This window comes from Hemiscyllium ocellatum, chromosome 49 (assembly GCF_020745735.1).
Source record: "Hemiscyllium ocellatum isolate sHemOce1 chromosome 49, sHemOce1.pat.X.cur, whole genome shotgun sequence".
NCBI classification, from domain to species: Eukaryota; Metazoa; Chordata; class Chondrichthyes; order Orectolobiformes; family Hemiscylliidae; genus Hemiscyllium; species Hemiscyllium ocellatum.
The window spans coordinates 6526186-6538502 of NC_083449.1; the positions used below are offsets into that span (position 1 = coordinate 6526186).

Sequence of the window (12317 nt, forward strand, 5' to 3'; positions counted from 1 at the left end):
CCGCCCCAGCATTCCTACCGAAGGTATAAGAGGCGGCAATGTGGGCGTAGTGAAGCATTTCCTCTGAATCTGTGTGTTAAGTTGTGGCAATGTCTGGAAGAGGAAAGGGCGGTGGGAAAAGTCGTGCCAAGGCGAAGTCTCGGTCATCCCGGGCTGGCCTGCAGTTCCCGGTGGGCCGTGTTCACAGGCTCCTGAGAAAGGGCAACTATGCTGAGCGTGTGGGTGCCGGAGCGCCGGTCTATCTGGCTGCGGTGCTGGAGTATCTGACGGCTGAAATCCTGGAGCTGGCCGGCAACGCGGCCCGGGACAACAAGAAGACCCGCATCATCCCCAGGCACCTGCAGCTGGCCGTGCGCAACGATGAGGAGCTCAACAAGCTGCTGGGAGGGGTAACCATCGCTCAGGGCGGGGTGCTGCCTAATATCCAGGCCGTGCTGCTGCCCAAGAAAACCGCCGCTGCAGGAGCCACTAAAAAGTGAAGAGACCATCCTTGAATCTGACAATCCAAAGGCTCTTTTAAGAGCCACTCACAGTATCTGTGAAAGGAGCTGAACCGTTTATCGGATTGAATTACTTTCCTTTTAATGTGTAGAGCCCTGGCCGTTATACTTAGCGTCGCTACATTTTATTGCCTGTGGCAGCAGAGGAACATTATATCATAGAGTACGATTTTAAGGGTGTCTGGAAATATATTATTTCTCATTGATCAAACATTAAGACCACTCAGGCAGTGACCGTGTAATGTTCTATGAGTTTAGAATACAGGGTTTGGTTTGACAGTTGCTTTAACTGCATCAGTGGGAGCTGAATTCTCCCACTGTGTCTGTAGCATATACCTTTGCAATTTATTCTCTGCTCGGTTTATATCCACTTTTTTTTCTCGCCAGCCTCTGGAGAGAGAGAGAGAGCACGTGTTTAATAGCAGTTATTTTTCAGCTGTAAAAGGAGGGAATGTGGTAAAGTTAGATTGTGTGAAGTTTAGTTTCGTAATCGAAAAACCAATCAAAGTGTTCGTAGTCGTGCATTCTCCTGCTCTTTTGTACGTGATGGCGGGCATTTTCAAATTTGAAAATAAGCCGTTGATCTCTTGGCCCCATTTTTCCCCTTTTCTCTCTCCTGCCTCCACCTCACCACAAGCAATGTAAACGCAAAGGGATTCAATGAGGAGATGGGGTTTTTCCAGAAATATCTAACCCAATACCATAATTTGATGTGAACATCACTCATCTAATTACTATATTTCCGCAAACCCTGAATGAAGATCTCATTATTTGCAAATACTGGACTAATATCCCCTATCGCTTCCTGCTCTCTCTGGATGAGTATCCGAACTTGTATCCGCCGTGAGTCAATCGAAAAACTGTCGATGTAAACATCTTAAAAGCTAAAACAGTGTATGCCGATAAAAGTCACAGAATCACACGTTTATCAGTAATTTCTATTTCATCTAAATTATTTCTTGCCCGAAGACAATTTGTAATCGTTGCTTGAACGCGCAAGTGGAAAGAACGCGCCACATAACACATCTGCAGGCTCCTAGTAACAAAATTGAGCTGAGTGTTATGCCTGGGAAATATAAATAGTGTAATATGGAACATTAACGTCTGGGTTCCACAATAAAAACAAATGATCATTCATGGCATGTACAGCTGAGTACACATTGATACCATTACTGAGATGGACAGGTATTCACGAAAATAAGAGGATCGAAGGTTACGGGTAATTTGAGAAATATCAGCCATGATCGAATAGCAGAACAAGCTGGATAGGCAGAATGGCCTAATACTGCTCCGATATCTTACAATTACAACTTACGATACGATTCTTTACATGAAACAACCAGGTTGCATAACAGTAGAGGCTCGATTGGCCGAATAGCCTCTTATCTACACTAGAGGAATGCTTGCAATTTTAATATCATTCGCCACGGTAAACAGCATCAAAGTGAACCGACCACTCCGAATGCTCTCTACTGTACCGCAGAACACGGTGTTAGTAAATTTTCGAAACGGAAATAATTGAAGTTACGACATATATGAAATAACCGGTAACACTATACTTGGCTCTCGGTATGCACTACCTTCACCGTCCTCAGGTCTCCGCTCTCTATCGGAGGGTTTGGGTGGCTCTGAAAAGAGCCTTTGGGTTCGCTGGAAAAAGGGTCGCTTTATGCTCAGCCGCCGAATCCATAGAGAGTGCGGCCCTGGCGTTTCAGAGCGTACACCACATCCATGGCGGTGACCGTCTTGCGCTTGGCGTGCTCAGTGTAGGTGACCGCATCCCTGATCACATTCTCCAGGAAAACCTTCAGCACCCCGCGGGTCTCCTCGTAGATCAAGCCCGAGATGCGCTTGACCCCGCCACGGCGAGCCAACCGCCGGATGGCTGGTTTCGTGATGCCCTGGATGTTATCACGGAGCACTTTGCGGTGCCGCTTCGCTCCGCCTTTTCCCAGGCCTTTGCCTCCTTTACCTCTTCCAGACATCACGCTTCTTCACTACAATCGCTGCCGAATGACAGACAAACTGCCTCTCCATCCGTTTTTATACAGCCCGGCCCGACCTGACTGAGAACGAGCTGACAGAGAGTGAGAGGCGGGTCCGGAGAGGAAACTGAGTGACAGACAGAGTGACAGGGCTTTGAACATCCAGCTCCGCCTCCAGCTCCAACTGTATCTGGGACTGAACCTTTTCTCCCCAACATTATCAGACAAGGCGACAAAACTACACCACGTACAAAAAAAACTGGATTCTCACCAGTAATAGCAAAGCCCACCCTAGAACCACAGTAGACAACATTATCACTGCGGGGAAGTCTATTATCAACTTATCGGACCACACCCTTAGACCGGAAGAGATTGAAGTCCTCAGTCGGGGTCTCAACTTCTGCCCCACTGCCAAAATGGACCCGTTGGTTTTGGCAGCAGACACGGAGGAGTTCAGATTGATTCAGATGAATGAGACTCCAGGAATTCTTTCAAGGAGCCAGCAGCGATCCCATTGAGCCCACTGATGTACTCGAACAGTCATCACAGGGATCTGTAGAGGGGCGACCAAAGAAGGTGTCAACTTGGATCCCACCAGAGAGCCACTTTCCCTGAACTTGACATGTATGCTCAAGCCGTCAGGAAATATAGAAATGCCAGATTCATCAGCTGTACCCACAAAGTAGAGCAAAACATCACCGCTTCACAACGCAATGCCATCCAGGCTCTCAAAACCAATCACAACATTGTCATCAAACCAGCAGATAAAGGAGGAGCCATTGTCATTCAGAATAGAACAGATTACTGCAAGGAAGTGTACCGACAACTGAACAACCAGGAACACTACAGGCAACTACCAGCTGATCTGACCAAAGAACACACCCGTAAATTAAACACACTGACCAGAACTTTGGATCCGGCCCTTCAGAGTTCCCTACAAGCCCTCATCCCACGTACTTCTTGTGTCTGCTGCCTTCCAAAGGTAGACAAAGCCAACACACCAGAACGTCCCATTGTGTCGGGCAATGGGACCCTTTGTGAGAATCTTTCTGGTTGTGTGGAAGGCATCTTGAAACCTATTGTACAGGGGATCTCCAGCTTCTGTCACGGCACTACGGATTTCTTACAGAAACTCAGCACCCACGGACCAGTTGAACAATGGACTTTTCCGCACCCTACACCAGCATTCCCCGCAGTGATGGCTTCGTGGCAACAGCCTTAGTACTCAGCACCAACAACTGTCAATCTCCAAACACCATCCTACAACTCACCCGCTTTATGCTCGATCACAATGTCTTCACCTTTGACAACCAATTCTTCATCCGGACACATAGAACAGCCATTGGGACCAAATGTGCCCCACAATATGACAACATTTTTATGCACAGGTTTGAACAAGACTTCTTCTCTATGCAGGATCTCCAACCAAAATTGTACACCAGGTACATTGACAACATTTTCTTCCTCTGGAGCCATGGCAAGGAGTCACTGATAAAACTACACAGTGACATCAACAAGTTTCAACCCAACATCAAACGCACCATGGACTACTCTCGGCTATCTGTCTCATTCTTAGACACATGCATCTCCATCAAGGATGGACACCTCAGCACCACACTCTACAGCAAACCCACAGACAACCTCACAATGCTACACTTCAACTTCCACCCAAAACATATTAAAACAGCCATCCCCTATGTACAAGCCCTACACGTACACTGGATCTACTCAGATGAGAAGGAATGTGACAGACACCTGGAAGTACTCAGGGATGCCCTCACAAGAACTCATCAACCACCAGTTCCGACATGCCACAGCAAGGAACCATAATGACCTCCTCAGGAGACAGACACATGCTGCAACCAACAGGGTATCCTTCGTTGTTCAGTATTTCCTAGGAGCTGAAAGACTTCGCCATGTTCTTCGTGGCCTGCAACACATTATCGATGAAGATGAGCACCTCACCAAGACTTTCCCCACACCTCCACTACTTGCGTTTCAACAACCACCGAACCTCAAACAGATCAGTGTTCTTAGCAAGCTGCCCGGCTCTCAGGACAACTCCATACAATCCTATCACAGTAGGCGCTGCAAGATGTGTCAGAATGTGGACATAGATACCACCATTACGCGTGGGCACACCTCCCACCTTGTACATGGCAGGTACTCATGTGACTCAGCCAACATTGTCTATCTTATACATTGCAGGCTAGGATGCCCGGAGGCATGGTACATTGGGGAAACCAAGCAAAGGCTACGACAACAGGTGAATGGGCACCATCCAACAATCAACAGACAGGAGTGTTCCCTCCCAGTTGGAGAACACTTCAGTGGCCCAGGACATTCGTCCTTGGATCTTCGGGTGACCATCCTCCAAGGTGGACTTTGGGACAGGCAGCAGTGAAACGTGGTTGAACAGAGGCTGATAGCTAAGTTCAGGACCCATATGGAGGGCCTCAACCAGGACCTTGGGTTCATGTCACATTACAGGTGACCACCATTGTATTATACACACACACACACACACACACACACACACACATATATACTCCTACACACACACACAGACAAAGACCCACATGCACACACATATTTTGTGGGGTGAATTTGTATTTGCAGGGTTAAATTGTACTTAACTCAAAAACTGTATGTATTCATGTAGAATTTTGAGCTCATAAACTGCATGAATTCATGTAAAACTCCGTTATCTCACTTTTTAGATTAGAATCAATCTAAACATCATGGCACAGACAGAGAACACCGGGCTAACACTTTCAACATATTGTGTAGCTATCGCCATTGTTAACAGCTAACCTAAGAATGCAACTTTTTTAAAAAAGGTTTTGTGATTTACACATGAAAGAAGTGAAACTATCATGATATTCTAACAGATGAAAGGCATAACAGACAATTAATTTTTCAATGTATAATTTCAGTTACAACACACTGTAATTTTTGCTATAAATTCTGTGTGTTAGGATTGAGCCCTCCACTACCACCTGATGAAGGAGCGATGCTCCGAAAGCTACTGTGCTTCCAATTCAACCTGTTGTGTGATTTTAAACTTTTCTCCCGAAAGTTGACTGTTCCTGAGTAGAGGAGCGCATGCGTGAGGCCCTCCCCCAGCGCTGCCATTGAGGAGCATTTACTCAGTGAGTGCAAGAGGTTTGTTTGAAACAGACCGCAATGGAGAGATCAGCGCCCAGGGAAGCGAGGGAACAGCAGGCTCCTTCCAGCAGCACATCGGGATGGGAGCCTGGGACACAGAGGGGGCTCCGAGACCGGGATTGATTCGGGGTGAGTTCAGGGAGAACCGGGGGCTGTTTGTAAGAGGCCGAGCGGAGCAGGAACTGGTCCCGGAACTTGGAGTGAGCGGGCTGGGGGGAAGAGAGAGGCCTTTCTCGGGCTGTTTGTGGGCCTGCTGAGGGAGGCAGAGCGGGAAGAAGCTGCTGTGGGACATTCTTGTGGTTTACAATCCTCTGAACTCTGTTTTACTTTCAATCTGTTTCCCGCTCTTTCTTGAGGTTGTGTGGACCAACTGTAGGAATGTGACACTCTTGTAAAAGGACATACACTGGGGTCTTGGTAAAAATATTAGCAATAGTGCCGTTTTTCCTATTCCCAACAGGTAGTTGGGGAGTTGGATGTTGAACTGTGTAAGCGTGCTGGTAGTTGAGTATTCCCATTCATGGTGCAGCGCATTTGTTGCTCAGTTTCTGGAGCTCACTCAACTGATATCAAGTTAAAAATCATACAACACCAGGTTGTCGTCCAACAGTTTTTTTGGAAGCACTTGATTGTATAACATTGTGCACCCCAGTCCAACACCAACATCTCCAAACCAACTGGTATCGAATCGCATGAAAAACAAACAATCCCCAGACAGAGAGCAGCTCTGGGCAACAATGGAATCAGAGCTGTGGTTCTGGTTAAGTTGTTGGCTTTAAAGAAAAACAAAACACACATCCTAATGAAGATGCAATGAATGTGACAATGATCAGTTCAATTTTGCCAGACTAGCCTCTTGTTGATTTACAGGTGGTGTCCCTGTGTCTTCCTCCAGAAAAACACCTGAGTGACTAAGACATTGTAATACTTCTTCAGTTCAAAGCAAAGAGTGACCAGCTGCCTCTAACAAACAGAAGGTATGTCGCCCATTAACGTTTACACACCAGTGTTGAAGATAGATAAACTGAATCCTCATCCAAAATAGACATTCAGGAACAACATTAAAATCTGCAATTATTAAGAGCATTTTCATAGTTACAATGAAGATAGACAAATAGGCCACATTGTTGCATTGTTTCAACAACAATCTGTGAAGGAGGGGTTAAGTACAGAGATGGAGGGAAACTGTGCTCACTGACAGGGCAAGAGTTACCGGAGAGTCGTCGAGTCATGGAGACATATAGCATGGAAACAGACCCTTCGGTCCAACTTGTCCATGACAACCAGATATTCTAACCTAATCTGGTCCCATTTGGCAGCACTTTGCCCATCTCTCTCTAAACCCTTCCTGTTAAAGTACAGATTTGAGACAGCCCAGGGAATCCCTTGGGGACTCAGACCTATAAGCCTCTCTTATTTCGTCCTGGAGATCATACACTTTGATAGTCTGGAATAAAAACCTCTTACAAACAGTTTAGTTTAATTTTAGCCTTCCCCTTTATTTACCAATAGTATCAGTGTTACAACATAACATTGACACCTATAAATAGGGTAGCTGAGGTTCTAAAACCTTAGAAAAGTAGGATACCAGGCTCTTCCTTTAAGAGCCCTCGCAGACTACTCTACTCTTCTGTCTCAAACAGGCTTCCTTTTTACAAAACTTTACAAAAAACACTGCATGTTCTTAATTAGACAGACAGTGGAAAGGCAACAATTTGTAAGGAAGAGAAGTTAATTAACAGGTCTGTGTGCGCTTAACTGATCACTCCTGTAGGGCCTTAGCCATCCATCAGGTGGGAAAAACAGAACCAGCCCAGTCACTACCTGTTGGTGAGGTGAGTCCCTGTCATAAAGAGGTATCAGTCTAAACTAAGTGGGAGAGTTCATAAGGTAACCTTGCACAGCTTGCATGTCAGAGATCATTGTTTTTTAAAATTAGCGAGGAGGGCAAACTGTCCATAAAATGGCTTCCTGACAGATTGTGTCAGAATCTCTTCAATGTTCGGTTTAGAATAATTTTTAAGCTAGGAGCAGACTCCTGCTTTTTATCTTAAGCACAAAATCATTCTGTACCTGAGGCTGAAAGGTTACATTTTAAATGATTCATTAGTCTCAAATTAAACATACTTTCTTTTCAGGGTTGTGTTTCAAATTCAAAGACAACAGAAGATCTGATGAGTTAGAATTGACAGTGGGTCAGTTGTGGTGTGTAGGAACACCAAGTAAGTTCAAGATTAGATTAGATTATTTACTGTGTGTAAACAGGACCTTCAACCCGACAAGTGCTTCTCAATATTACATATTGCGTTTGTATTTCATAATCTGTAATGGCTACTCAAAATCATCATAAAGTCCCAAAATGCAAATAAATTCCAAACATTCATCTCACTCTCTCTCTCTCTCTCTCTCTCTTTGTCTCTCACACACACAATAAGAATCCATTAAAATTGATAGGACCTGACCACTTATTACAAGGCTTTTGACACGCTTCTGAGATGATACAAAGTTTCCGAGATCACAATCAAACACTGTCATTGAATTCATAAGTTCACAGCTGTGAATGTTATCACTCTGTGTCTTTTTTTTAACGCAGATTCATTGATGTTAAGACAAATGTTCTTAATTGTTTTAGAGCATCCTGTTATCACTTGGTGAGAACAGATTTTTTTTTATCTTCTGCAGTTCCTAGGTTCCCCCTTTTGTGGCCTGATACTCCGTGCCTGCCCTGTTTATTTTCTTGTGATCTATAATTCAACATTACATTTAGTCTAAGTATTTAAGGGCAAGTTTTAAGGCTTTCTCATTGTACTCACTCAGATGCCATTTAAATGTTATAATTGTACCAGGCTCCACCACTTCTCCATTAGCCTTATGATTTTATAAACTTCTATAAAGTCACTCTCCAGGGAAAACAGTTCCAGCCTGTTCGGCCTCTGCACACATCTCAAATTCTCCAACCGGGATGAAGCATATTTACATGGAGTTTGCGTGACTGAAAAGGACAGAATTAATCCTTTACTGAATACTTGACACATAACGAGATGACAATTAAATTATGTGAATTTCAAACAGACAATCTGTACAAGTAGCTCATATGCTATATTCGCAACATGTCCTTTTTATAACCCACTGGCAATACAACTTGATAAATGTCTGCCCATTTCTCATCTGCCTGAATGTGATGTTCTCCATTTCCTCATTAAGACATCATTTTTAAGATAATAACAATCAGGGATACATTTGGGTTAGTTTTGTGTATGCCTTTTGATACAATTGCTTTAAATTTTCATCTTTTTGCTGTAACTCAATTAATTTACCTGAGCTAAAGATATCTGCTTTGTAATCTCTGTTCCTAGTTTGTCTCAACTATCTGATCAAACAGGGTCTCTGCTAATTTCCCTTCAACTTTCTTATCTGCATTCTTTGAACTTTCCTGTTTCAACTGGTGACTTTGGGACCTCATAACCACACAGTCAGGAAACATGCCAGGATGTGTGTCCTGCAATAGTTCAGTTGCCTGAATTTCCATTGGTTTGCCCACAATCGGCACTCCCACCAGTGAATCAGCAACATCATTAGCAAGGACAAATTGTATTCCCAGAGTTGAAAGTTGGTCCAGTACTCCTACTATGACTTCTCCCCTCTTCACTAGACACTCTAACCTCACTTCTTACAAATGAGCATTCCTTATTACAATGTGAATTCCAGTTACTCATACCTTTTCTGGCAATAGTCCTTTAGAGGTACATATGTCTTAGATTGAGAGGATACTTATATCTCTGAATATTGCTACCTCTTTACCTGCTGCTCCTGGCCTATGTGAGTAAACTTTACCTTCACAGTGTATGGTTTAACATGATCTGGCACTTTCTCCAAAAACAACCTCCAATCAGCTTGTACATTCTGGTGAAGCTTTCTGGTCTCCACAGTGCTCTCTGTTACTACTCCAACAAAATTCACTGGCTTATCCTGTTTTCCTACATCTGGCTTCTCAATGCTTTTCATAACCCGCTAATACTGATTCTATGTGGCCTACTTTATTGAAAACACCAGAACTTTTTCACTTGTCTTTCCCCTTCAAGGTTTTCCTTTTTACACTGTGTTAAATAATCCTTGTGATCTTCACAGAGATCTAATTTTTACTTTCCATGTCAGAATTTCTCTTATGCACAATTATTATCCCTCATGGATTGAAATTGATTTTGGCAGCCCAATTTTGATTTATTGATCAACTCAATTATCAACCATTTCTGATGCCAGTCTTACTGTTTTAACTCTCTGCTCTTACATGTGAGTTGTCATTACATCAGGAAGTGAATTTTTGAACTCCTGTCCAAGTGCCAATTACCAAAGTTCAAACTCCCACTTGCTTTCTTCCTTTCCTCTCTCTCCTTTTCTCTCTCTTCTCCCTCTCTTCTGCTTTTAATCGTAATTCAAACTGTTTACGTTTCTGTTGCCCTTTCCTTGACTTTTGCCTCTAACTCGAGTTGTTTCATTATCAATTGAATGTTAGCCATCTCTAACGATTCTGATGGCATTTCCAGCAAATCTAAATGGTAAGCTATGACTGTAATTATCCCCTTTTTCCTCATGGAAGGAAGCAGTTGACCTCTAGCTTGTCTGCTAATTCCAGCAGTTTGGTATTAATCACTTTTTGCAAAAAATAAACTGAAAACTAGAAAACTCTTGATGACTCAAAGAGCCATTGCTATCCCAAACACTGTTTCCTGATGAAGGGCTGATGCCCAAAACATTGATTCTCCTACTCCTCAGATGCTTCTAGTAACACACATTCGTCTCTGATCTCCAGCATCTGCAGTCCTCATTTTCCCCAAGCGCTGTTTAAACCAATTGAATTCAACACCTGGAACAAAAGACGCTAAGACTTACCACTGACTGCCTTCCAGTCCAACAAATCAAATCCCAAATCAGAACTACAGAATAAGTTCTGCAAACAGCCCCAATCTGTTATGGAAAAGGCCAGACACCCTCCAAACATTTCCAAAAAGTAACCAGACCCTAACTTTGCTAATTGTTTTAAGCAGGTGTAACAAAGATATTCCAGGAGGGATGCAGCTGGTCAAACCAGTAGTTTTAAACAAAACAGTTTGATTTACACATTTACCGAATGATACACAAACAAAAGAGAGCAGAATGCTAAATAACCTAATAATCGGAAAACCCAACAGACTATACCAACTTAATGATGGTATTCCCAGCATTTACAACAATCCCCATAAATACCCCTTGGCACAAAAGGTAAAGTCAAAATAGGGTCTTACAGGAGAGATGTCAGAGAGAGAGTACCATCATGGACCTGCTTCTTCGGGTTCAGCAACCTTTTCAACTGCCTGACTGCTTTCAGTCAATTGCCAGACAGCCAAAAGCCAAATCAAACCAGAGAAATGCTGAGCTGGGAAAACTGGGCGACTCCCCTTTCATTGTACAAGTGTTCTTCTTGAAAATGTGGAAGCCTTTTGCCTGAGGCATTATCTATTAGCTATAATCAAAATGGCCCTAAAACTCATCAACTCCGACTTTTTGGAACCTGTGTCTTTTACAGACTTGTTAAAGGAGCAGCAGCAGCATCACAGCAGACTGCTCCAAGAATTAATGCCCCGAGGGATACAGGGTAATGTCTTGAATTAGATCCAAAGTTGGCTCTGTCACAGGAAAGAAAGGATAATGGTCAATGGTGGCCCTTGTGAATGGAAAGCTGTTACAAGTGGTGCTCTGCACGGCTCAGTGTTGGGACCTCTGCTGTTTGTTTTATCCTTTACTGATTTGGAGTTGCGTATGTTGGGCAAATTTGTGAAATTTGCAGATGACACAAAATTTGGCCGCGTAGTAGCTAGTGTGGAGGATAGCTGTATGCTCCAAAACTATACAGATGGTTTGGTGGAGTGGGCAAGAACATGGCAGATGGAGTTCAGCTCTGATAAGTGTCAAGAAATGTATTTTGGGAAGTCAGACGGTAAATGGGAATTGACAATAAATAGGAATAGACAGAGGGGGACAGGTGAAGCGAGAGATCTTAGTGTGCAAATGCTCAGGTCTCTAAAGATAGAAGGGGCTGTAAAGAAGGCACATGGAATGCTCTCCTTTATTGGCAGAGGGTTGAATACAAAAATAAGGAAATAACAATGAAACTGTGTGAGGTACTGGTGGCGTGTGCGGTCGGGTCACCACATTGCAGGAAGGACGTCATTGCTGTGGAGAGAGAGCAGAGGAGATTTCCTAGAATGTTGCCAGGGCTGGTGAATTGTAGCTATCAGGAGAGATTGGAGAGGTTGGGGTTGTATTCCTTGGAACAGGGGTGCCATGATTAAGGAATACAGGGCGACACTCATATCCGCGGGTCCAGTTATCACGGTTTCACTTGCCCGTGGTTTACAGTTGTATGAGCATACAAAAGGGAATGTTCCAGAACTAGGGACCAGGAAAATGCCAGAAGGTGTATTTCCCATTTAAATGAATGGTTTTGTACCTATCTGCGGTTTTGCGTTTCTGCTGTAGGTCCTGGAACATTTACCCCATGGGTACTGGGGTCTACAGTACTAAATAGTGAGCTACCTGATGAAGAAGCAGCACTCTGAAAGCGTGCACTTCCATATAAACCTGTTGAACCATAACCTAGTGTTGTGTGATTTTTTTAACTAACTAG

The 12317-nt window shown here is 43.7% G+C and overlaps 3 protein-coding genes across 3 annotated transcripts in view; 1 reads left to right on the plus strand and 2 right to left on the minus strand.

Moving 5' to 3' along the window:
- LOC132837092 (uncharacterized) overlaps positions 1-12317 on the minus strand; it is a 475572-nt gene that overhangs the window by 146504 nt on the left and 316751 nt on the right. The window lies entirely within an intron of this gene.
- Positions 90-608, plus strand: LOC132837156 (histone H2A-like). The gene has a single exon (XM_060856865.1). The coding sequence runs from the start codon at positions 90-92 to the stop codon at positions 477-479; it is 390 nt and encodes a 129-aa protein (XP_060712848.1). The 3' UTR covers positions 480-608.
- LOC132837203 (histone H4) lies at positions 2170-2485 on the minus strand. Its single transcript, XM_060856922.1, has one exon. The coding sequence runs from the start codon at positions 2483-2485 to the stop codon at positions 2174-2176; it is 312 nt and encodes a 103-aa protein (XP_060712905.1). The 3' UTR covers positions 2170-2173.